The sequence below is a fragment of the Ornithorhynchus anatinus genome, chromosome 8, assembly GCF_004115215.2.
Source record: "Ornithorhynchus anatinus isolate Pmale09 chromosome 8, mOrnAna1.pri.v4, whole genome shotgun sequence".
NCBI classification, from domain to species: Eukaryota; Metazoa; Chordata; class Mammalia; order Monotremata; family Ornithorhynchidae; genus Ornithorhynchus; species Ornithorhynchus anatinus.
Genome location: NC_041735.1, coordinates 54,440,791 through 54,468,376, shown reverse-complemented (window position 1 = coordinate 54,468,376; position 27,586 = coordinate 54,440,791). Strand labels below are relative to the sequence as shown.

At 42.0% G+C, this 27,586-nt stretch overlaps 1 protein-coding gene across 2 annotated transcripts in view; it reads right to left on the bottom strand.

The window, feature by feature from the left end:
- JAZF1 (JAZF zinc finger 1) overlaps window positions 1-27,586 on the bottom strand; it is a 326,592-nt gene that overhangs the window by 122,703 nt on the left and 176,303 nt on the right. For both annotated transcript variants that reach the window (XM_029071263.2, XM_029071264.2), the window contains exon 2: window positions 12,645-12,717. In XM_029071263.2, coding sequence (XP_028927096.1) covers window positions 12,645-12,717 — 73 coding nt within the window. The remainder of the gene's footprint in view (window positions 1-12,644; window positions 12,718-27,586) is intronic.

Genomic DNA, 27,586 nt, shown 5'->3' with positions numbered 1-27,586 from the left:
ATGTCTGTCTTCTTGCCTTGTGGGCGGGGAACATATCTACCAATTTTGTTGTACTGTACTTTCCCAAGCACTTAGTCTGCTTACATAAGGGCTCAATAAACATTAGATTGATCTGGTGGCACATGACAACAAATAATAATTATGGCATTTGTTAAGCGCTTACTATGTGCCGAGCACCATTCTAAGTGCTAGGGTAGATACAAGGTAATCATGTTGTCCCATGTGGGGCTCACAGTCTTAATCTCCATTTTACAGATGAGGTAACTGAGGCACAGAGAAAGTAAAGTGACTGGCGCAAAGTCACACAGCTGACAAGTGGCAGAGGTGGGATTAGAGCCCAGGATCTCTGACTCCCAAGCCCATGCTCTTTCCACTAATAATAATGTTGGTATTTGTTAAGCGCTTACTATGTGCCGAGCACTGTTCTAAGCGCTGGAGTAGACACAAGGGAATCAGGTTGTCCCACGTGGGGCTCACAGTCTTAATCCCCATTTTACAGATGATGTAACTGAGGCACCGAGAAGTTAAGTGACTTGCCCAAAGCCACACAGCTGACAAACGGCCGAGCCAGGATTTGAACCCATGACCTCTGACTCCAAAGCCCGTGCTCTTTCCACTGAGCCACGCTGCTTCTCTAAGCCAGGTTGCTTCTCCAGTGCTGTCTCTGTAACTCCAGAGACATCACCAAGTGAATCTGTTTCAGCATGCCTGTGGTTCAGATCTGGTGATATTTAAGAGAGAAAGCTTAAGCCAACCATATTTAGATTTGGTACCTGAAAAACAAGGTCTTCCGCTAAGAAGGCTTCTTGACTACAGATGCTGGGATCGAATTTAATTTGTGATGGAAAAGGTCTCTTTTACTTACTCTTTCTTATACCAGCACTCAATGAATTACTTTCGTTAGCACTTTCAAAGGGCCATCAAACTGGCAAACTAGGTCGCTAGGCATATCAATTATCATATTTTTCACATGCTATGCATATCATATCAATTATCTGAGAGATAATACCCTTGATATGCATAACAGGTATGTATATTATATAATTAGGTATAATAATGACAGTATTTGTTAAGCACTTACTCTGTGCCAAGCACTGTTCTAAGCACTGGGATAGATGCAAAGTTATCAGGTTGTCCCACGTGGGGCTCACAGTCAATCTCTATTTTACAGTTGAGGTAACTGAGGCACAGAGGAGTTAAGTGACTTGCTCAAAGTCACACAGCTGACAAGTGGTACAGCTGGGATTAGAACCCATGACCTCTGACTCCCAAGTCCATGTTCTTTCCACTAAGCTACACTGCTTCCAGTTCAAATTCTGAGACACACGCACTCGATTTGTTTTTCAACTGCATCTATTACTATCATTGGAGAGTGTGCTGTCTTAATAGTAGAATTCAGGGACTTGTTTCCTTTTATCCATCCATACTCCCCACAAATTTTGAAAATCCTTAGTTACTTGTAAGGTTTTCTGAGTACCGGTTGATATAAAAGCATGATTTTCAGGCAGTCAATTCATGGTATTTTGCTAATTCAAAATAGGTCCAAATCACCTGTGTGGCTTTTTGCATGTGAACTTCTAGAATACAGTCAACTGTAAACTTGTTTTGGGCAGGGAGTTTGTCTATTATTACACTGTACTCTTCCAAGCGCTTCCCCCAGTTAGATTGTGAGCCCGTCATTGGGCAGGGATTGTCTCTATCTGTTGCCGAACTGTACATTCCAAGCGCTTAGTACAGTGCTCTGCACATAGTAAGTGCTCAATAAATACTACTGAATGAATGCTTTGCACAAAATAAATGCTCAATAAATACGACTGACAATGAAAATACCATAGTTCCCACTTGAATGATTCAAGGATTTTCACTGGTTTCATGAAGGATTTTCATTATTTTAATTAATGACCCATTTATCTGGCAAAGTCCTTCAATCTGATTGGTTAAATTACTGCAGTATCTTGCCACCTCATCTTTTGTCTAGTAACAGAGGGATGGAGCTAGGGAATAAGAAGGTGGAACATTTGGTTAAGTCTTGCTTCTACCTCTCCCAGAGCCACCTCTCTAAGCCCTCCAGCAACATGACTCCTCCTGAAGCCCCCTTCTACCTCCAGAGCAGCGGTGGCATGATGGTCCTGGTGCCTCCCTGCACCCCTTCTTTGTCCTCCTGGAGGGGTGGTGATAACCACCTGGCTGGGAGGAGATGAGTGTGGCAGGAAAGGATAATGATTTTGATTTATCCAGAAGCATTCTCTCTCTCAGACTCTGTGTCCCACTATGGTTTCACTGTGTCATAAAATTGGCAGTTCTTCTGATCAATCAGATCCTGTCTACGAGAACCAATCAGAGGACACAGCTCATGAGTGTGTCGTAAATCAACACCTTCAATTGGATGCAAGATGAACAGATATGGGTGCTCAGGGACACCTGTAATCCAATCAGACACAGTAAAGCCAATGTGCACCTGTATCATATACTCCTTTTAATCATCTTCTTGGTCAGTTGATTTGGAATAGTTTCCAGAGGATCAGAATGTATGAATGCTAAATGGTGCCACTTACACTCATAATCTGCTTCATGTGAATTCTGAGACTCAACAATTTGAAATGCTAGAAATGCTAAATTGCTCTACTTGCAGTGACTAATTAATATCCCTTACAATTTCACTCTTACTCCCTCATTCTTTGCATCATTCCATACCACAATACCTTGAAATGTCACTTTGAGGATTAAAAAAAGAAAAGCAACTGCTAAGAGTATCCAAATAAATAGCTCCCCAAAGATAAAACGTTTTAACTGAATTGAATGCAAATAAATTACATGTATATCTTGATACCCTTTAGTATTCAGCATAAGCAAATAATTAGGATTTGCCTTTTTATATGCAAAGTGATAAAAACCCATGTTGCAGAAATGTATTAGTGGCTAAATTTTTTTTTTAATAGGCCTATCAGTTACAAGAAAATGCTAATGTTAATTTCAATACCATGGCCTGGTGAAAATCTCAATGCTCAGTTGGGTAATAATGCTTGGAAAAGATGAGAAAGGGACAAGAATCTCTCTTTTTACTTTGCACCACTACATTGAGTATTTACAAACAGCCACCTGAATTATGGAGTTTAAAGAAGCAGTGTTGCCTAGTGGATAGAGCACAGACCTGGGGAGTCAGTAGGACCTGGGTTCTAATCCTGTCTCTGCCACTTGTCTGCTGCGTGACCTTGGGCAAGACACAACTTCTCTCTGCCTCAATTACCTCATCTGTAAAATGGGGATTAAGGCTGTGAGCAGCCCATTGTTTGGTAGAGGTTGTCGGTATTTGTTGCTGAATTGTACTTTCCAAGCGATTAGTACAGTGCTCTGCACACAGTAAGCGCTCAATAAATATGACTGAATGAATGAATGATTGAGGGAAATGGTCTGTTTCCAGTCTGATTACCTTGTCTACCATCAACCTCTTGTAGTATTTCAGTAACTACTTATATTTACTCTCAGCAATTATGACTATATATGTATTCAACTGTAATTATTTAATTTGATGACTTTGTACTTATTTTTATGTCTGTCTACTCCAGACAGCCAGAAAAGCTCCCTGTGGGCAGGAAATGTGTCACTTGCTTATTTAGTATTTTTCAAGTTCTCAACACCGTGCTTTTGAACATAATGGTGTTCATAACTAATAATAATGTTGGTATTTGTTAAGCGCTTACTATGTGCTGAGCACTGTTCTAAGCGCTGGGGTAGACACAGGAGAATCAGGTTGTCCCACGTGGGGCTCACAGTCTTAATCCACATTTTACGGATGAGGTAACTGAGGCACAGAGAAGTTAAGTGACTTGCCCAAAGTCACACAGCTGACAAATGGCCGAGCCGGGATAAGACATGAAAGGGAGGGAGTGAGCAGGCCATGAAGAACTATTAATATTACTACTACTAAAAGTGGGTTCTTCAATAACACAGTCTCTGCATTCTTAGTCAACTGACTATATTCTAAGCATAGTAAGCTCCTTCTAGATGGTAAGCTCATTATGGGGACGGAACATGTCTATCAACTCTACCAACTCTGTTACACTGTACTCTCCCAAGTGGTTAGCACAGTGTGCCACATAAAACTGTGTTGGAAATAAAGAGTTGCTTCTATTGATCCAGAAGCAGCATAATGTCAATTCAATTCCATAGTATTTATTGAGTGCTTACTATGTGCAGAGCACTGTACTAAGCACTTGGAATGTACAAATCGGTAACAGATAGAGACAGTCCCTGCCCTCTGACGGGCTTACAGTCTAATCGGGGGAGACAGACAGACAAGAACAATAGCAATAAATAGAATCAAGGTCGAAGCCTATGTTGCTGATGGCTTTGAAATGCTAAGCTCTTTAGAAAAAACCAAATCAGAAAATGTGACTACTACTAATGCAGTGTGGTAAGCAAACTCTCTTCTCATTGTGGCTCGACCCAGAGGAAGAATGTACCAATACACATGGCTGTGTGAAATGCAGGAAAACAAAAATTACAACAGAAGTTGGGTCTTCACAAGAAGAATGGATAATGGAGCAATTAGGTTAGAATTTAATGGGTGGAGGCAGCCACCTGGACTATATTTATTGCAAAACTGCCTTTTCCTCAACAGCAGATTTCGGGGTTTGAATTAATTGGGGCTTGAATTACCACTGTGGAGCCCCAACCTTGTCTATAGAACAGCAGGTGCTGTTGAAGGCAAGAAGTTGAAAGGCTGTGTGACCCAGTGGAAAGAACAGAGGCCTGGGAGTCAGAGGACCTGGGTTCTAATCCAGATTCTGCCACTTGTTTGCTCTGTGGCCTTGGGCAAATCATTTAACTTCTATGTGCCTCAGTTCCCTCATCTGCAAAATGGGGATTCAATACCCGTTTTCCCTCCTACTTAGACTGTGAGCCCCATGTGAGGTCCTGATTATCTTGTATCTATCCCAGCACTTAGTACAGTGTCAAGCACAGTGCCAATCTGGTTTGGCCAGATTGATTCAGCTTGGTGATTTCCTGTGGACAAAAGCAAGGTTGGAATTTAGGTAAAACCAAAGAGATTATTCAGGGCAAACCAAAGGTAAAACTTGACACTATGGGTTCAGAAAAGAGAGCAAGATGGCTTTGTTGTTAAAGTATCCTGACTGGGAACAGAGCACCTTGTCTGCTTTGCTTGACACAATCATGAAAGGATGATGACACTACTGAAAAGGGAGGTGAAAATTCACAAGACAGCACAGGTTTTTGGTCTTGGCAGGAGGAACTATGTCTCATTAAGGAAGAGAGCGAGTTGGCATGTACTGATTGAACACCAGCTCCCAGGAACACTAAATTACATGGGCAGAAATTGTCACACTAAATCTGAGGGGAAATTTCAGCGAGCACCAAGGTATTAGCTGCTGGGAGGCGGTTTCACAGAAGATCCTGACGCTTGTTGAACAGCACGATTACTGCCTTAGCCCCAGTGCAGAGTGAATTGAATGTCAAGGAAAATGCACTAACAAGTATCAAGAAAGAAAAAAAAATTCCCAAGTGACTGAGTATGGACTTGAGTGCAATTAACCAGAAACAAAATTACACCCTGTTTAATGTGGAATGGGTGATTCTTTTCTGTTGCTTTTGTTTTTATCAGCAACTGAAGAAAAAAAAACACACATACATACCTGCCTTCAAGTTATCTGAACCTACAATCCTCTGTTCAAGAATAAATCAATCAATGATATTTATTGAGAGCTCACTTTTTGCACAGCACTGTACTAATCACTTGGGATAGTACGGCCTAGTGGCAAAGAGCACAGGCTTGAGAATGAGAGGTCACGGGTTCTAATCCCAGCTCCACCACTTGTCTGCTGAGTAACTTTCAGCAAGCCACTTAACTTCTCTGTGCCTCAGTTACCTCATCTGTAAAATGAGGATTGAGACTGCGAGCCCATGGGACAACCCGATTACTTTGTATTTATCCCAGTGGTTAGAACAGTGCTTGGCACATAGTAAGCGCTTAACACAATACCATCATCACTATTATTAACAGAGTTGGTAATAATAATAATGATGGTATTTGTTAAGCTTTTTCTATGTGCCAGGCACTAGACAGGTTCCCTGCCCATAACAAGCTTGCAGTCTAAAGTGGAGACAGGTATTAGTATAAATAAGTAATCCACAGTATATAGATATATAATGGACTATCACAGCAGTGAAAGATGTCCCAGTAAGGCAGTTACTGGGTTTAGTAAAGAGGCAGTGTGTTCAGTACATACAACACAGTTGGGATTTATGGAAGCTTTATGTAAGCGAGAAGCAGGTTGGCTTAGCGGAAAGAGCAGTGCTTGGGAGTCAGATGTCATGGGTTCTAAACCTGGCTCCATCACTTGTCAGCTGTGTGACTTTGGGTAAGTCAATTTAACTTCTCTGTGTCTCAGTTGCCTCATCTGTAAAATGGGGATTAAGACTGTGAGCTCCAGGTGGGAAAACCTGCTTACCTCGTATCTACCCTAACACTTAGAACATAGTAAGTGCTTAACAGGTACCATCATTATTATTAGGCTGCTTTACCTCTTGGCAATCCTCCAGCTGGGAGAAGGAGATGGTTAACCTGGAGTCCTGCACCTCTCAGTATTGTTCAAAGCTGTTCTGTTCGTACTCTCCCAAAGGTTTAGTACAGTGTTCAGCACTCAGTGGATGTACAATAAATACCATAAACACCAAAACATGACACCTGTCCCAATAACTCATTGGACAAGGTTGCAAGAAGGAGCGATAGGGTTAGTGAAAAGAAGTAATTTCTACAGAATATGATCTTCCAATCTTCTCTGAGGCCTCTAGTCACCTGATAATAGCTGGAATTGCAATATGCAGGTAAGTCTAATGTCCTTAGGGTAGGGTACCACTGGTTTCTTTAATGAGCATCTCTGGGTGATAGACTTGTAGGTAATTCATGCTCTGCCACCAAGCTCTGCTCCCCACATCTCGGGACACATGCGATGGCCTCAAGGCATTCTCTCAAAATCCAGATCAGCTGGTGGAAAGGGAAGACTGGTCGGACAATGCTTCCTGGACTCCATGAAGAAAACCAAGTGCCTTTGGGCCTCCTCCTTCATGTCTGACACATCACCAATCTCCTCACCTTCAAAAGCATCCTAAAAAACACATTTACTCCAGGAGGCCTTCCCTAACTTCTCATCTCCTAACCTTATTCTCCCTACCTTCTGCATCACCCATGCACTTGCATCCATATCCCCCAAACACTTTGACATTCACCCAATCCCTAACCCAAAGCATTTAGATACATATTCTTATATTCTGTTGCTGCCCCTGTCAGTAATTTATTTTACTGCCTGTATCCCCTACTAGATTGTAAGCTCCTTGTTAGCAGGGATTGTATCTTTCAACTGTATCATAGTTTTCCAAATGCTTAGTATATGCTACCAGTACAGTAAATGCTGAACAAATACCAGTGATTTGATTGACTGAAGTTGCCTTCTCTCTCTTTCTCTCTCTTACATACACACACCTTTTGTCCCTGTGACACACCAAGTGCTTTTCAGTTCTTTTCCGATGAATGGCACCACAGAATACTAGTGGGACATGCCTTTGTTCTCAGTTTGCTGAGCTGGCTTTTTTAGTGGTACCAAGAAACACATGGATTCTTGAAACTTTTTTCAAGTTGGGGTGGGCTGGCCTGGGCAGAACCAAGTTAAGGCCGACATAACCTTGAATGTGAATTCTGTGGATGAATGGGGCTGTAGGAATAGCTACAGACACTCTCCCCCTCTTTGAAGCCTTAATGAAGGCACACCTCCTCCAAGAGGCCTTCCCAGACTAAGCCCCACTTTCCTCATCTCCCATGTCCTTCTGCATCGCCCAGGCTTGCTCCCTTTACCCTCCCGTGCTGCCAGCCCCACAGCACTTATGTATATATCTGTAATTGTATTTATTTGTATTAATGTCTGTCTCCACACCTCAAGACTCTGAGCTCATTGTGGGCAGGGAATGTCACTTTTTACTGTCATACTGTACTTTCCCAAGTGCTTAGCACAGTGCTCACACACAGTAAGTACTTAATGAATATGACTGAATGAATGAATCCTGGGTAGTAATATTAACATATTCCCAAACCTTACTATTTCATTCTTCCCTTAACTGTGTATTTGTGGATCTGTGACATTTCAACAACCGTTTAGGGTTGAACTCCAGTTTTTAAAACCAAGGGGCTAGAACCATGGTAAGAACCATTTGCAACCATGGTAAGAACTTTCTTGGGCTCGAAACCAGTTTCCCAGGCATCTGCTGCCACCATCCTGTGACTAGTAAATTTGTCATTCTCAAGAGGCACAGGAAGCACTCAGGGTCAGTCAGTCAATCAATCGTATTTATTGAGTGCTTACTGCGCACAGAATACTATACTAAGCGCTTGGGAGAGTACGGTGTAACAACAAACACATTCCCTGCCCACGTGAGCTTACAGTCTAGAGGGGGCTTAACAGTAGTGATATCACATATCCTAAACCAGATCCAAGTTGAAATGTCTATCCCTAACTCTGCACTTGCTCCTAGGCAAATCCTAGGCGGTCCAATCACCCTAGAACTCTGCTCTATTTCCCTTAGCAGCTCCTCTGGTGGCATTCAGTCTGCATATCCTTTTTTGGAAGTTGGTCCTGATGGAACTCAGTCTTCCAATAATAACCATAAAATTATGTATCAAATATCGCATTAAGCCCTGGGGTAGATATAGGATAACAGATCAGGTAGTCTCTGTCCCACAAATGAACTCCCAACTGAAAAGGTAGGGAGGGCAGGTATCTTATACCCATTTTACAGATAAAGAAGCTGTGGCACAAAGAGGTTAAGTGACTTGCCCAAGGTCTCACATAGCAGGGAGAGAAGCTGTTTAGAGCTAAGGGAGGTGAGGTGGATTGTAAGCTCCTTATGACCAGGGATCATGTCTACTAGCTCTGTTGAACTGTACTCTCCTAAACTCTTAGTAAAATGCTTTGCACATAGTAGGCATTAATAAATTCAACTGATTGACTGAGGGATCTGGGAAAAAAAGTCTTCAGCTGGTCAGGCTCCCAGAACCCAGTTCTGTTATAGATGTAGGAAATTAGAAGAAAAAAAATATCCTACAACAGGTACAGTTTTATCAACTGGGGTCCAGGCAGTTTTTTTTTATGATCAGTGCAGTACTTTACATATTTTAAATGCAGAGAATGCAGCCAACAGACTCAGCAACAAGGGGTGTGTGTCATGCAAATGGGAATGGCATAGCCTGACCATGGGCAAGATTCACAGCCATCTTAATTAACTCCAAGGTACCGCACACAGGGTAGAGCAATAAATCACGAAGATTATACTGCTGGTGATCTTTACATCCAAATGAAATAAGGGAATTCTAGGAGCCCGGAGTCTTTTTAGTTAATGTGCAGGGAAAAAAAGATCTCCAGGGACTAGTGTGTCGTGCAGCTCAGCCCTCTGCCGAGCTACCCCTGAAGGACACTGGCTTTAAGACTTTTTTTCTCACTAGCTGTGGCACTGTATGCTATCCTGTATGCTGACAAATAATTTGTCATTTTTTCTTTCTGAGAAAATGGAACATACAAAGGTGAATCACATCTTTTCTGGTAGTAGTGTATAAACTCAGCTTGACTTCTGAGGGCCAAGGACAGCACAAGTAAGAGAGATGCATAAATACTGGTGGATTTGTGGCAAGGAAGGTTTGAAGGAAGCCGAAGGGGACTGTAACTTGGACACCGTGCTAGGATGCCAAGGAGATAGCCATCTTACATCACTGGTTCTGAAGTAGGAGACACAGGATAATTTAGGAGTCAGCCTTTAGCACCGTTGTCCTGCCTCCTGCCTCAGTTCCTGCCTGAGAAGCAGCATGGCCTAGTAGAAAGAGCATGGGCCTGGGAGTCAAAAGATCTGGGGTCTCTGCTAATTACTTGCTGGGAGACCTTGGTCAAATCACTTAACTTCTCTGCCTCACTTCCTTGATCTATATAATGATGATTAAATCCTCCTCCCTCCAGCGGAGACTGGGACAGTGGACAGGGATTGTGTCCAACATGATAACCTTGAATATCTATCTTGGTGCTTAGAACAGTGCTCGACACATAGTAAGAGCTTAACAAATAACATATTTTTCTTTTTAAAGCGGGCCCTCAGAAATCTGGTAAAACAGGACCAATCACAAAGCCCTCTCTGCTCTGGGCATATGAGGCTGAACTTCAGAGAAGATTCAACACTCGTCACCCAGATGTGCCTTCCCAGAGGGCTTCATCCTCCACTGTGGGGACATAAGACATCATATCTGCCTTCCTCCTCTCATCTTGGAAAGCTACACCCATGGAGTACCCTATTAACTCTCCATTGTCTACTCAATCAGGATGCTGGGGAAGAGGAAGGTAAGATACATAATTAGGTCTGAATAATAAGATGGGATAAACACACCAGAAGGCAGAAGGTGGATTGATGAATGGATGATTACACATACATATTAAACAGACAGAAATTCTGACCTTTACTAAATTTTCTTTTCTCCATCTCTCACTCAGATTTCAATTATTTCTCATTCGGACTACTACCACACCCTAATTTTCAGCTTCCAAACTCTCATTATTTTAACTTCTACTGATTTCAGGATCCTGCCACTGTTTTTACTTTCCTCTCAGTGATTCGAACCACGCCACCTTATCCTTGGTTTTCTTCTCTGGCTTTTCCCTCCCCTACTGAGGCTCTCAAATCTCTTCTCTCTTGCTATAGGTCTTTCCACATTAGCCAAGTTTCCTTTTTCCTGTCCTCTATCACTTACTCCTGGCGTCGTCCATGGCATTTGCTAATCTGGAATATTTTATCAATAAATATGGGCAGTTTCCCTGGACACTTTATTTCCTTCTCAGGTCTCCTTTACCCTTATCAGTGCTTCAATACATTTCACTTAGAGTATGCCATAATTTCAAGGGCCTGTTTTGTATCACACTGTATCACTTCACATTTGATGCTCTAAAAATAGTGAAGTATAAATGTTATGAACGGTTTGCTGCAATATTTGCCGTATGGCACCACAAACATACAAAAAAGATGAGAGTTAGTAAAAATATTCACACACCTATTTTAATAGATTGGTTATGTGAAAATGCTGAAGCGATCCATATTCAATTAAAATGCCCACATGGAATGAGTATGACTCATTCTGCTTATTATTTATCTGTGTGGGCCTTTGCCTATAACCTGCTTGTTAGTGTTTGGACACTCCAGACTGGATGGATAATTTAAAAAACCACATGACTTTCTCCTGCTTGGAGAAGTTGAGAAGAAATAGATTTGGTCGTCTCAGCAAAGGATTTATAGACAGCCAAAGGAAAGCTTACAGGTAAGCCCCAGGAATAAGGCTATGCGCATAAATGGGAATTTCACATCTAAATGGAGTCCCAGGCCCTATCTGTAAAATCTGTTTCATAGAATTCTTCATCCTGAATTAATTTTAAAAAGCCCAGCTGTTTAAGCCAGAAATTGGCAATAGGTAAACAAATATCAAAAAGGCAAAAAGAGGTTAGAAAATGGCATGGCACCACCTGTTCAGAACAGAATTTAATTCCAGCCATTCTCCTGCATTACCTTATAGTTCCTAAACAGGTGACAAGACAGGCAGTGGTTATGAAAGAAGAAAAAAAATTACCCAGTCAACTCCAACATGAGTCCTTATCAAACCCAAAGAACCAAGGAATAAAATATACTTCTGGATTGTGGACCAATTTTTTTTCTTTAAATACAAGTAGTCCACTTGAGTGACTAATCAACTTCGAAATTCACCTCCTGTTCCCCACTCCACACTCCCCCGGCCAATGCCAAAAGTGCCTGAGGTTTTTGTTGTGGGCTCAGGTGGTTGCTGTGGTTGCCCTGCTTAACCATTGCTTCCTCGGGCCCTGCATTAAGATCCTCCCATAAAAACTGGCTTCCTTTAGTTATCTGACCTGGTTGAGATTCTGAATACAATTTTAGAACCACTACAGAGAACTCTGATAACATCTTCAAAGGCAGTCCCATTTCAGAAAGCAAAAACCCACCTTGTTTCAGATAGGGGTTTGGGGGGGGGGGGGGTTGGGGGTCATTGAGTTGGTTCCTGAGGATAGGTTTTTGAAAGATAAATGGTCAAATACGTTTCACTTTTCTTTTTACCGTCTTTCAAGACATTGGGCCACTAGCTCAATCTTTCCATTAGCTAGTAACAAGACTTTCTGACTTTGTGAATTCTGGCAAATGCTGCTTTTCAGAAGCAAAATCTGAATTCTCAAACCACCTTCTTTCACTCGAGGATTTACAAGTTCCACTGAAACATAAACTCATTATTCCTTACAGCAAGCTCATGAAGCAGGGAATATTCTAGTCCTACTTGAACAAAGTTTCATGACATCTGATCTTATACCATAATTGGGCCATATTTTTAACCTCATATAATAAAATAGAGAGTTATATTTCTAAATTTTCCATGAAGAGGGAAATTAAACTTTTAAATAACCTTATGGGTGCATTTTAGGAAATAAAGACCTTAACCTACAGAACTTTCAATTTTCACTATATTGCATCTTTTTAAAAGATACAGTTTAAAAGTCAACTTACACAAAAATACAGTTGGCTATAAATTTTGAAAAACTTACCTATTAATGTAGCTGAGTGCAACATATGTTGGTTGCTGTAATTCTTGTTTTTCTAACACACGTGGGTCTGTATCTGGAAAAAAAACAACAACCAAAACCACAATGATATACTTTCTGCATTTGCCATAACATCCATAAGCCTTCTTACCACAAAAGAACATATCTTAAGCAGAAAATAGGATATTAAATTTGATAAACAATGCTTTTAGAGGAAACTTAGTTGAAAAAACAATTGTTTTTTCATTCATAAATAAAAAAAGATATTGCTTTACTCTTCAAGGGGATTCCACATATCAACAGTGATCAAATGTCCATATGTCAGGCAAACTGTCGTAATCCCCCCTCATAAATAATTAGGTTTTTTCTGCTTACATCAGTGTTGGCAACAGTGTTTCCACTGTTTAGTCTGCTAAAAAAAGAAAAGCAACAAAGTCCATTTTAATTGTACCAATTTCAATGTTTGGACACATCGAGATGCCATTTACAAAGAAATTCAGCAATCCACTGCTCATTCATCCCCCGAATGTTACGCTAGGCTTGAATCCAGATGCAAAAGGGGTGATTATATCCTTCATCTGTGCCAGGGCTGCCTAGATTATTTTCTGAAGCTCTCCATCTGAAATTCACATACAGATCCGTTTGCTAAAAAACGTATATCCAGCAGAGGATTCCTTTTGAAAGCACCTAATCTTTTCAGTCTTGATTTTCCAGCCTAACAAAAGTGCACCTTTTTATAAAATCGTGTGAATTCTCATACTTCTCATTTAGGGAAACGTGCCTTTTATTTGAAAGGGCAAACTATTAGGATGTATAGGACAAAAACAGTCTAACAGAATTAGTTTAGGAAAAAATTCATTTGCTAAAAATGTAAATTTCTTTTTAAATTAACAATGGAATGGTTCTAAACTTGAGATCTAAATATATTCCAGCTGTTCTTGGCAACAATTCTGTCTTTGACATAGTTATGACAGCTGCTGATTTCTGTACCTTTAGAAGGAAAGTGTTTACTGCACACAGTAGCCCTTGCATACACATTAACACCATTCTCTATTAACCAGGGCACGGAAGGCATAGCATAGTGGAGAAAACTTGAGTGAATTAAAGGCTCAGTTTGGGATGTCATTTACTCTAATGCACATTTCTAGTGTTCAAATTGTTAAGAATCTAGGCTCATTTTTGTTCCCCTAGACAAAGAATTCCTAAAGCAATTTTAGATTCTATTCTGGTAGCGTTTGTTTATTGGGTCTCTGCCATATTATTACACTGCATACCCTGGAAAGCCTCCTCCTGAAATAAGACACAAAAGTTTCTCTGCATCATTCTATGGAGCTCGGATCTTAAGGATTTGGAAAGTCTGTTAACGAGCACAGGTCAATAAGTCACACCTCCCCCTTCTTGCCCTTATAGGGAAGGAAACCCAAAGTGATGATCTAGGTAACTAGGCACGTTCAGAGATCACACTCATGTTAAGAAAGCTATCCACTGCCGATTGACAATAATTTATAAAGCGTCACCTACTTTTTAAACAGGAAATCTTCCCTACCCAACCTCATCCCCCCATCCTATTCTAAATCCACCTAAATCCTTGGGTTCGGTACCTCTAAACACTTTGCTATTCACTCCACCACACTTCTGAGCATACTTATTCTTATACTCTGTTACTTCCTTTATCTGTAATTCATTTTAATGACTGTCTCCCTCACTAGACTGTAAGCTCCTTCAAGGCAGGGATCCTGTCAATCACAATTGTACTCTACCAAGCATATAATATGGTGCTCTGCACACAGTAAATCTTCAATAAATACTATGGATTGATTGACATAAAAAAGGCCTACTACACAGACAAGAAACTAAATATCTACCTGTAGGCTGCTAAAATGTCCAACATAATCATATTTACTGAGGGTCTACTGAGTACAAATCACTTTTCAAAACATTGAGGAAAGATACAGCCCACAGGAGGCTGGCAATTTAAAAGGGATAACAGGTAGAAGGTTGGAGTTGGCAAAGGAGGAAAGGACACATAAGAACATTCAGAAACTGATGAATATAGTCATTATCCTAGAGGATATTCATTGTTCTGATTGTCTTGGAATCATTATCAAAAGCAAAATGGCCTATTGAATTAACCATGGGCCTGGGAGCCAGAGGACCTGCATTCTAATTCTGGCTCTGCCACTTGCCCACTGTGGAATCTTGGGTAAGCTATCAGGGGTGTTTATTAAGCACTTACTATATGCAGAGCATTGTACTGTTTGAGAGAGTACGATACAACAGAATCAACAGACACATTCCCTGCCTATACCAGGGTTACAGTCTGGAGGGAGAGACTGCTATTCATAAAAATAATGTATAATGTACAATTTAAAGACACGTACACAAGTGCTGTGGGGTTAAGGGTGGGATGAATATCAAATATCCAAAGGTCACAGATCCAAGTGCATAGGCGACGCAGAAGGGAGAGCAAGCCGGGGAAAAGAGGGCTTAATCGGGGAAGGCCTCTTGGAGGAGATGTGACCTTAAAAATGCTTTGAAGGTGGGGAGAGGGGTGGTCTGGTATATAGGGAGGGGGAGATAGTCCCAGGCTATGGAGAAGATGTGGGAAAGGGGTCGGTGGCTAGAAAAATGAGATTGGGGCACAGTGAGAAAGCTGGGGCTAGAGGAGTAGGAATAGCGCTATAGTAGGAGATTAGTAGTAGGAGGCCTGTAGTAGGAGTATGAAGCAGTGGGGATCAGTGGAAAGAGCATGGGCTTAGAAGTCAGAGGTCATGGGTTCTAAACCCGGTTCTGCTACATGTCAGCTCTGTGGCTTTGGGTAAGTCACTTAACTTCTCGGTGCCTCAGTTACCTCATCTGTAAAATGGGGATTAAGACTTTGAGCCTCACGTGGGACAACCTGATTACCTTGTATCTACCCCAGCACTTAGAACAGTGCTCGGCATTTAGTAAGCGCTTAACCAATACCATCATTATTATTGTTTTTAAATGAGGTAGGATAGGGATAGCTGATCAAGTGCTTTAAAGATGATAGCAAGGAGTATTTTTCTTGATATGGAAGTGAATGGGTAGTGATCGGAGATTCTTGAGGAGTGGGGAGACATGGGCTGAAAGTTTTTCGGGCCTTGGTTTCCTCAACTGTAAAAAGGGGATTCAATACCTGTTCTCCCTCCTACTTTACTGTGAGTCCCATGTTGGGCCTGATTTACTGCTATCAATTCCAGCGTTTGGAACAGTGCTTGACACATTATAGGCGCTTAACAACTACCATAAAAAAACCCAAGTCAGTGGAAATGTTTCCTTTTATTGGATTTCCCACAAGGAATCAAGAGTTCTTTCAAGGATCCAAATCATGAAAAAAGGTCCTTGGTACCAGAGCAAATGGAAAGCACAACCCATTGAAACCTCAAGATACCTCAACCCGATGTTAGCAAGGAGGTGGGGGACATGGGGACTAGAAATCCCAAGTGCAAAAATACTTGGCATTCATTTCTAAACTCCAAGCTGTGACCTCCCATTTGTCTTCACCACATCCGGCATCCTTCCTAATAAAGCATGCATAACTAGCTGGATCTCTCTGCAGGGCCCTGAGAAGCTACATCGCCAAATGGCAATGTCACAGCATTGTGTATCTTTCAGAATGAGTGAGTTTGGCTCCCTGCTCAGCATCTCTGCTGCAACCTTCTGAGGAACGGAATCCCTAGGGCAGGGATTCTGAAAGGCAGCAGCACCAGAGCTCTACTGGAGCAGGGAGAGTTGTCCACACTGCCTACTGACAATCACTCTCCCCACCTGCAAAGCTTTACTGAAGACATGTCTCCTCCAAGAGGCCTTCCCTAAGTCCTCATTTCCTCTTCTCCCACTCACTTCTGCATAGTCCTGGTATCTGGATTTGCTCCCTTTATTCATCCCTCTCCTAGCCCCAAAGCATTCACGTACATATCTGTAATTTATTAATGTATAATTAATGTATATTAAGTCTGTCTCCTCCCGACAACTAGGCTGTAAGCTCAGTGTGGGGAAGCAACACTCTCCCAAGCACTTAGTACAATGCTCTGCACACAGTAAGTGCCCCAAAAATACTGTTGATTGATGGGAACCATGTTTGCCAACCCTGTTGATGATGATGATTATGGTATTTAAATGCTTACTATGTGCCAGGCACTGTACTAAGCACTAAGGTGGATGCAAGCAAATCAGGTTGGACGCAGTCCTTATCCCATATGGGGCTCACATTCTCAATCCCCATTGTACAGATGAGGGAAATGAGGCACAGAGAAAGTGAAGTGACTTGCCCAAGGTTACCCAGCAGACAATATAACTCTGTTATATTATACTCTCCCAAATGCTCAGTACAGTGCTCTGCACACAGTAAGTACTCAATAAATACAATTGGCTGAGGGAGGAGTGAATAAAGGATGCAAATCCAAGTACAAGGGTGATACCGAAGGGAGTGGGAGAATATCAACATGATTTTTTTTTCTTTCACGGTATTTGTTAAGAGCTTACTATTTGCCAGGCACTGTACTAAGTCCTGGGGTAGATACAGGCTACTCAGGCTGGTCACAGTTCATGTTCCACATGGGACTCACCGTCTTAATCCCCATTGTACAGGTGAGGTAACTGAGGCACAGAGAGAGTAAAATGACTTGCCCAAGGCCAAACAACAGACAAGTGGTGGAGCCAGGATTAGGACCCAGATCCTTCTGACTTCTGGGCCCGTACCCTATCCACAAGGCCACATTGCTCCTCAACATGATATCAACATGTTACAATGCACACCCAGCGTAACACAAGGGTTGTCAGCTGCGTCTCAATGTCCGGTATTCTCAAGTGCCACCCCTGGCTACCCAACTCCTTGGCCAGGACTGGACTTCTGTGATCTGGGGGCCTAGTGGATAGAGCCCAGGCCTGGGAGTCAGAAAGACAAGGGTTCTATCCCAGTTCTGCCACTTGCCTGCCGTGTGTGTGACCTTGGGCAAATCATTTAACTTCTCTATGCCTCAGTTCCCTCATCTGTAAAATGGGGACTAAGTCTGGGAGCCCTATGTGGGACAGGGACTGTGTCCAAACCGATTTGCTTGTAACCCCTCAAGTGCTTAGAACAGTGCACGGCACAGAGTAAGTGCTCAACAAATACCACAATTATTATTACAGGGTGATTGGATGGTTCACCCACCTCCTCCTGGCTTGACCCTGGCAGAACATATATTCAATCCAGTAGCAGTAAAACAGGCCTCCGAAGACTCACATAATCATTTTTTTCCAAAATAGCTGACTGAAAACACCTCGAAGATTTCCAATTTTTCAGGAAGAATCCTGATTCCAGTAAATTACCTACAGAACAGACAGCCAATAGAGCTTTCTTCAGAATACCAATTAAAACTAAATTTCTTTAAAAAAGAAATTTAATAATAATAATAATGATGGTATTTGTTAAGTGCTTATTATGTGCAAAGCACTCTTCAAAGCACTGGGGTAATAATAATAATAATGTTGGTATTTGTTAAGCGCTTACTATGTGCCAAGCACTGTTCTAAGCGCTGGGGTAGACAAAGGGGAATCAGGTTGTCCCACATGGGGCTCACAGTCTTAATCCCCATTTTACAGATGAGGGAACTGAGGCACAGAGAAGTTAAGTGACTTGCCCACAGTCACACAGCCGACAAGTGGCAGAGCTGGGATTCGAACTCATGAGCCCTGACTCAGGATGTCCCATATGGGGCTCACAGACTTCATCCCCATTTTACTGATAAGGAAACTGAGGCCCAGAGAAGTTAAAGGCCCAGAGAAGTTAAGTTACTTGCCCAAAGTCACATAGCTATAAGTGCCAGAAGTGGGATTAGAACCCATGACCTCTGACTCCCAAACCCAGGTTCTTTCCACTAAGCCATGCTGCTTACACTATAGTATACACTTTAGGGGTCCACAAATCAGTAAAGACATTCAAAATACGGCTAGGGAGGCCTATATCAGCTATTGGGTTACAAGTAAACAATATCACTTCCATCATTCACTTCTCACATGAATCATCTGTGGCACTAATGACCCATGATTCTATGGATTTAATTACGGTATTAAGCATTTCAGATTCAGAAAACACAAAAGAACTGCCTTTGTTATTTTTCCCTCTCTGACAAAAAGTAACGCTGAAACTCTGAAATCATTCCGCAGAAGACTGGCTTTTCTAGCACAGTACTGCTTCCTTCAAACAGGGAATGGGGTAGACGAATGGCATATACTGGATATGCCTTCCTTTCAGAAATTTATAGGGAATTCCTCACAAAAAGTTATTTGCTACTAAAAAGTCCAAATGCTGACTGAAACAGACTACAGCATACAACTCCCCAGATGGTTTTAGAGTTTGTTTGTTTATGCCTCCGATCAAAACGTGAAAACGGGAATATTGACATAAAATTGCCAGGAGATACGATCCACCTCAATAAATGGCCTGGAGAGTATAAACACTTTCATTTTTCAACAACCTTGTGACACGCCAAATTGGCGACCAGGCAGGAAGTGTCTGCATATAAGTCAACTGGATTTTCGAATCTACGAATAACTGCACTGTACCATCTTTATGCGGCTGTGGTAAGATGCCAGATTATTTCACTGGAGCGTGCCGAAGCAAAACTAAAAAATGACACCTGTGCCAAACTCTTGGATTAGGGACAACGGTTTCTGTTTGTCCTTCATGTGGCCTTATTAGTGTGTACACACACACACACACACATATGCCTGCCTTTCATATTAGGAAGGCTACACGTATCACAGCAAGCAGCTTAAAAACACTGGAGATAAAAATCAATGCCTCACTGCTACTCATTTTAGCATCTTTTTCTTTAAAACCAATTCTGTACCACCTTCCCTCAGAACTTTTCCATAAGAAGTATTTCTTAAATTGTTCTTCCTAAATCACTGAGCAGATTTCTGACGATAGCAGAATCTGGGCTACGTGTATTTAGACGCTTGCACACAGAGAGAGCTTTTAAAGCTCATATGGTCCTGTGACTCATGATTTTATGGATTCAATTAAGGGGCAAAGTGCTCAGCTGCAGCGACACTAGAACCACTCTTGCTCTTTCACAAGCAGCAGAGGAAAAGAAAGGCAGATGGCAGAAAAGTGAATATGATACTTTTCAGAAAGCGTCTCAGTGTGAACAGAAATTAGGGAATGACCAAGGAAAGGAAAAACACCACACTCCGCCTTCATAAATCAATACTTTAAAATAAAATAAAATAAAATAAAATAAAGGACTGGCCAGCATTAATGAGCTACATTTTCCCAGCCCTGGAATCAATGACGGCAAGTGCTTCGATTTATGAGATTTCTAATAGTATTCTGGAGAAATGTGCTCAGGTCTGTGGGAAAGCCCCATCCAGACCTGGGCCCCATCAGGTAATTAACAAGGCGAGATGCTTTATTTAAATGTTTTTCTTTATACGACAAGTGCTAGTCATCCTGTGATTTTATTTATCGGTTAAATTTTACAGGTTAAGAAAGTGAGAGTCAAAACAGTACTACCGAGAGGGCTGATTTTTAAAAGGAGCCATGTAAGCTGCCTTCTTGCTTTATCGTAGGCTGGTCCCACACGGCCACAAAACCTACTTCCTGATTAGAGCTGCTCTCCAACCCCCTCCCTGCACAATGAAGACTCCAACACTGCCCTCAGGCAGCTTGCCTAGGGATGTAGACTTCTGCAACCACACAGTAAAGAAGGCCCATTTCCTCTTTTTTACTAACTGTGTACTTCCCGGGAGGGGAGCTGGATGGGAAGGAAAAAAAAACAGAAAATCCACACACTGGGTAGCTAGTTATTTTTTTTGTAATTATTTGCAAGACTGTTCTAACAGTTCTGGGCAGGAAAATTTTCCCTGGGCATCACTGAGCCAGAGTGCTAATTTAATGAGTGCAGTCTGGTCTTCTCCTAGCTTCCCCAAGCGGTTCTGCCCTACCACTGAATTCTTCACTCGCTATTAAACTGACTTATTCCCCATATCTAATACAGTATAAAGACTCCTCAGATCATCTACCCGAAGAAAAAAGCCTGCCCTACCTTGCATTCTGCTTCCTTTGGAATGCCTTACTGCTGTGCAACCAGCAATGTTTACAGAGATCTACCTTTCTGTCTATAACTGGCGTTTTTCAACTGCTGAAATAAATATTTCTATTGGCAATGGCTCCTTCAAAAAATCCACAACAGCTTTAAACTGGCCTTTGAAAGGATCAGCTTTTCCTTGCTTTATGGACATGTCATCTGAAACTTTTCCCAAGCCACAATTTCCATTACAGGGCAGTCAGTGCAAATTACACTGAATTCTTGCCTTCCCAAATTCAATGTGAAATCCAGATGCAGTTAAGTGTTGCCGTAAACTTTATGAGTTAAATATCTAAAAATTGGGGACATTTAGCAGCACAATAACATCATCCGTTAAAAAGCACCCATTCATGCTTCCAACCGGTAGGAATTTATTTATTCATTTTTTGCAAGTAAGATCCATGAGGACAACTTCTAGGAAACTGAGTTATAAACAAAAGCAGTATTTTGCTGACTTCCTTGGATTCAATACCCTGGCCCCACCTACAGAAATGAAATGATGATACAAGGCTCTACCTTTAACTGAAGCTACTGCTGACAGGCTCACCTAGAATAATAATAACAATAATAATAATAACTGTGACATTTGTTAAATGCTTACTATAAGAATAATAATAATAATGTTGGTATTTGTTAAGCGCTTACTATGTGCAGAGCACTGTTCTAAGCGCTGGATAATACAGGGTAATCAGGTTGTCCCATGTGAGGCTCCCAGTTAATCCCCATTTTCCAGATGAGGGAACTGAGGCCCAGATAAGTTAAATGACTTGCCCACGGTCACACAGCTGACAAGTGGCAGAGCCAGGATTCGAACCCATGACTTCTGACTCCCAAGCCCGGGCTCTTTCCAGTTAGCCATGCTACTATCTGTCAGGCACTGAACTACACGGTGGGATGGATACAAGCCAATTGGGTTGGACACAGTCCCTGTCCTATATGGGGCTCCCAGTCTCAATGCCCATTTTACAGATGAGGGAACTGAGGCACAGAGAAGTGAAGTGACTTGCCCAAGGACCACATGAGACAAGTAGAGAAGCAGCGTGGCTCAGTGGGAAGAACATGGACCTAGGAGTCAGAGTTTGAATCCCGGCTCTGCCAGCTGTGTGACTGTGGGCAAGTCACTTAACTTCTCTGTGCCTCAGTTACCTCATTTGTAAAATGGGGATTAAGCCTGTGAGCCTCACGTGGGACAACCTGATGACCCTCTATCTACCCTAGCGCTTAGAACAGTGCTCGGCACATAGTAAGTGCTTAACAATTACCAACATTATTAACTAGAGGGAGGATCTGGGGGTGGGGGGTTAAATAAGTCAATCAATGCTATTCACTGAGTGCTTACTATGTGCAGAGCACTGTACTAAATGCTTGGGAGAGTAAAATGCAACAGAAATAGTGACCTGTAATGAGCTTACAGTCTAGAGGTATATCAAGAAGCTATAACTCAAACCCTGCAGTAGGAGGTCAAGAAAGCCAACCATCACACTCTTCGTCCCATCATCTTTGTTACCACTGTTAGAGCCAAAAAACTGGGCCAGGCAGACTCTTATTCTTAACCAACAAGGCGATGATTAGATTTTTATGTTCTAACTTTTAGATAGCCTCTGTGTCATCTATGTGTAACATGCACACATCCGCCCACATCCTCAATAGTATTAAAATTTGCAGTCATTTCTCTAGTCCACAGAAAGGATAGTCACCAAATGGGATAGGATGAATTCCCAAGTGCTTAGTACAGAGTTCTGCACTGAGTGAAAGCTCAATAAATACAATTGATTGCTTGATTGAGACCCTCCTTTTCTGTTATGCCAAGAGTAGGGACAGTCACTGTTAGAGACACACTTTCAGAATCCCCAAATGCAGTCCCATATTAAATTTACATTTCCCGTGTGCCCCAGGCTACTTTCCTGCTTTTGGCAGATGCCATTTAGATAGCCAATCCCGGCTTCACTTTTTGCTAACGTTTTTAACGTTTGGTGCTGTGTCAGGCACAGGATTCGCATCCCTTGGCATTTTACACGTTGTGGGGTTCTGTAACGCTGAACAGAGTACACCCAAATGAAACCCAACACCATCTTTTCGGCTTCCCATCAGGAGCAGCTATGAGGGATGAGGGAGGGGGTCAGAGAAGAGAGGAGAGAAAGTGATCAAATCAAATTATGGATCCTCTGATTGTTTTAAGATTTTCCTCAGGACTGGTTATTAGTGTGCAATAATGAAGCAAATTGCACATGCATATTGCTCCTGAGGTATGAACAATGCAAGTAAGAGTAACCTTTGAAGCTGTCAGGATTTCTTTAGGCAGGCAATTAAAGTGAAAAATGAGAGTATGTACAACTTCCATCACTGCATGCTACATGTAAAACACTATATGCAGTGACAGGAGAGTGGGATTCAGTCTGAATATTTATTAAAGCAGCTGTGTCTCCATTTGTATCCCCTGCCCTCTTCCCACAAAATAGGCTACTACCACAGTGTGAGTTCAGAGGAACTACAAAATGGCCTTTGTCTACTCGAAAATGAAAAGAGCTCTTTTTCTCTCGCCCATGCTCCAAATTTCATTTTGGAATTAGCTCCTAACCTTAAAGAGATTTTATGAAGAAAAACTGGTACAGAGCCATTGAATTTATTGAGCGCTTATTGGGTGCAGAGCACTGTACTGAGCATTTGAGAAAGTATAATAGAGTTGATAGGCACAATTCTGCCCATAAGGAACTAACAATCTAAATGGGCAGAGAATGTGTCTGTTTACTGTTGTATTGTACTCTCCCAAACACTTAGTACAGTGCTCAGCACACATTGAGAGCTCACAACAATTGAATGAATGGAAGATGAAAGAAAGAAGAAAACCCTGAAGTGAGCAGTATAGATATTGATCTTTAAGCGCAGCCTAATCATATTTTCTGGCATCCAGAAAACTTATCACAACAAATGTCTATTTTGAGGTTACACAGATACAATAGTTTATTACTATCAGGACAGCTTATATTTTGTGATTCCAATAGGAACTATGGGGAAGACTGAGAAAGCTGAAAACATGGGTTGATGATCCACTATTAGGGACAGGGATGGAGAGCGAGAACGTTTACTTTGCAGTCAAAGCCAGCCATAGGAGAGTTCTTTCTAGGTCAGCTCTTCCAAAATCCCCAGGTCTCCCTGAAAATAGTCTAACCACCTGGAATCTAGCAAAGATGCACATTCTTGGTTCCTTTAAAACCACAGCCCAGCAGGAAGGCCAAACTGAGATATCTGCTTACTTTAGCAGGTAGAGAACCAGAATTGGGAATCAGGAGACCTTGGACCTAATCCCATGTGGAAGTCATCTTGCCACCCTGTGAGTCGGTTTCTCCCAATTGTAAAATGGGATCTTGACTCTGCCACAGGCCTGATGTGGGACCTTGGGCAAGTCATTTAACTTCTTTGGGCCTCAGTTACCTCATCTGTAAAATGGGGATTAAGACTGTGAGCACCATGTGGAACAGGGAGTGTGTCCAACCTGATTAACTTGTATCTACCCCAGTACCTGGCACATAGTAAGCACTTAACGAGTACCACAAGTATTATTATTATTATTATCTTGTAGGGATCTGGTGAGGCAAAACAATACCTACAAAAGCATTTTGAGTTCCTCAGAATATACACATTCAAACAATCTTTAATGATAATCCTTTATCCTCTCCAGTGGCAACAAATCCGACCACGACAAACCCTAACAATTGCGTCCCAGGACAGTCAGCTTACTTAATATTTTGATGATGATAATTACCCTCCTTTCTCTCCATCTCTCGGGGAAATCAAACTGTGACTTTAAAGAGACAAAAGAAAAGACAATACTAAGAGTGTTGGGACAAGCTCCAGTGCTTAGTACAGTACTTGGCACTTAGTAAGTGCTTAAAGAAATACTGCAATTATTATTAAAGCTTGAAAAGGGTTCAGATTTGTCTTAATATTCCTACACCTCAGAATGGTCAAATAGTGTGCACCTTGGGTCAACTAGCTCAGGACAAGGTTTTATGCTAAGACTGGTGGCTGGTTATCTGTGGGAGTTTTATTTCTGTCTTCATTTATTGCCGGCAGCCTAGAAACATACTGCTCAGCCTCTAGGGTCCATTGAGGTTATGTAATTGTTGGGTATTTATTTTTCATTGTTCTTCACATTATTTGTTCGTTCTACTTGCTAATGGGTTGGAATTCATGCTGAGATGTAACTCCTATCGATCTCATCAATGGCATGAATGTGAAATGAGAGGAGTCTAGGAATTCATGAGCCCCTTGTGATTTTCTGGCACCTGGCGGAGAGCTATCGGCAATCCTCGTCTCTGCTGTTTTACAAGCCCCTGTCTGCTGGCGGGACTTTGTGTCTATTTTTTTAGAGGAGCTACATGGTTTCCTTAATTCATATATCTGAAGAAGAGGTGGGAAGTACTTGAAACTGAGGTAGAAAAATGGATTTAACAAATGTAATTTTCCTACTTCACAATATGAGGTTCTGTGGTGTTAAAATTGATGCACTTGGTCATTGGACTGAGCTGGTATTTATCTTTAGAAAGGCAACCTTCCCAGATGGTGCCAGGACCAGGAGCAAGGAGGAGCAACTGGAGCGACTTCCCTGGTTTCTTGCTAGGTTGAGAAGCCCATGGAAATGCAGAGCAATGCTCCCACCAGCTCCGGCTTGCCCCCTGGATATGCCTGGGTAAAGGTCTTTAACGGTACCATGTTGAAGCTGGAAAGCTGGCAGCAGTGACTGGGGAAGGAGGAGTGGGAGAGGCTGGAGGGGTCCCTCAGAGGTGATAGCAGTGTGGAATGTCCACTGGCTGGAAGAGTCGGTCAGTAAGTTAATCATATAACAGCTCTGCTTACTGTCTTTGCTTCACTTTCCAACCCAATTTGCTTGTATCCACCCAGGTGCTTAATACAGTGTCTGGTACTTACAAAGTACTTAAATACCAAAATTACCAATGCTCTACAGCCTTTAGATCCAGCCTGCCTTGAGAAGCAGAATAATGTAATGGATAGAACACAGGTCTGGGAGTCAGAAGGTCATGGGTTCTAATCCCAGCTCTGCCACTTGTCTGCTGTGTGATCTTGGGCAAGTCACTTCATTTCTCTATGTCTCAGTTACCTCATCTGCAAAATGGGGAACGAGACAGGGACTGTGTCCAACTCAATTTGCTTCTATCCACTCCAGCACTTAATACAGTGCCAGGCACATATTAAGTGCTTAACAAATACCATCATTATTTAGACTCATTAGGAACACTGCCTTTCCTGCTCCCAGGGTGTCACTAACTGATGGTAGCCAGTAACTCCAGGCTGCAGTGACCTAAAGGAGTAGGGTGCCAATCCCTAAGAGTTTGGGTACCACTTGGATACGCCACTCACTTCATCCCCAAGTGGACATCGTGGTATAGAATGAATTCCTGCTATAAACTTCACTTTAGCTTGGAGCTGTTCCTGGATAAAGCCCTGCCAACCAGAAAGCATTTAGATGAGATTGGATATCTGGGCTGATTGAGTAAAAGAAGTGAGATTTGCAATAGCTGGGTGACAGTCCAAGTTTATTTGTTGTATTTCAATTAATCAATTGCATTTAATTGAGGGCTTACTGTGTGCAGAACACTGTACCAAGTACTTGGGAGACTTCAATATGACCAAGTTGGCAGGTTCCCTGCCTACATTGAGTTTACAGTCTAGAGGGGCTTAGTTCCTGAAAGGCAAATTAAATTTCCAAATCCACAGGTGGTTTCTCTTCCTCTACGCAGCCACTAAAACAGTAAAAGGAATTGCCAGAGATTATCCAGTAGGAGACCTGGAGGGGTGTGTATCTGCTGGATATTTGAAATGCATAAAATAGGAAGCTATGTGCCATGTCAGCTGGACAAACCTATGGAGGGTTTTTAAAAGTTTAACAGAATCTGTATGGTTCTTAATGGTCCCAACACCTGCCATAAATGATCCAGATAATAGTTGGATAATTTGATACTTGTATTATTTGTGATAACCTGCCAAACACTCAAAAGATCAAGCTAAGGGAATGCAACCAGGATCAAGCTCTCAGGCATGCACACTCAGAGTTGGGGAAGTTGGCAGTTCTCTGCTGCTAACCTAGGGGTATGGGGAGACAAAGAGCTCGAAGAGAGGAAGAAGGATAAAGGGTCAGGTTGGGATTGGAAATATCTGAAATGCAATCATCAGGAAGACATGATGACTTTAGGATTTGCAGGGGATGTTCTTAAGTGGGCCGAGAAAGAGTCAGACCTGTATTTACATTAACTTCATTCTGAGGAACAGTGTGGCCTAGTGACAAGAGCACGGGCCTGGGTTCTAATTTCGGCTGCGGCACTTGCCTGTTGTGTGATCTTGGGCAAGTCATGTAACATCCCTGGGCCTCAATTTCCTCATCTACAAAATGGGGATTCAATGCTTGTTCACCCCCCTTACTTAGTCTGTGAGCTCCAGGTGGGACCTAATAATCTTGTATCTACGTCAGTGCCTAGAACAGGGGTTGACACATAGTAAGCACTAATACAATAATAACATTGTTTGATGCAAATTTGGCCTAGAAAGGGCTTTTGTGGCACAGCCATTTTGCAGCTCACTTGGATTCTCCTAAAGATCTTTTAGGATATAGGTTAGATGTGCTATTACCTGAGTGCAAAGCTGCCCAACAAAGACACAGTTCCAGCCAACCATTTCCGGTCACTCCTGAATCCTGCAGGCTAGAATAATAATAATAATAATAATAATATTGGTATTTGTTTAGCACTTACTATGTGCCAGGCACTATTCTAAGCTCTGGGGTGGACACAAGCAAATCAGGTTGAACACAGTCCCTGTCCCACATGGGGC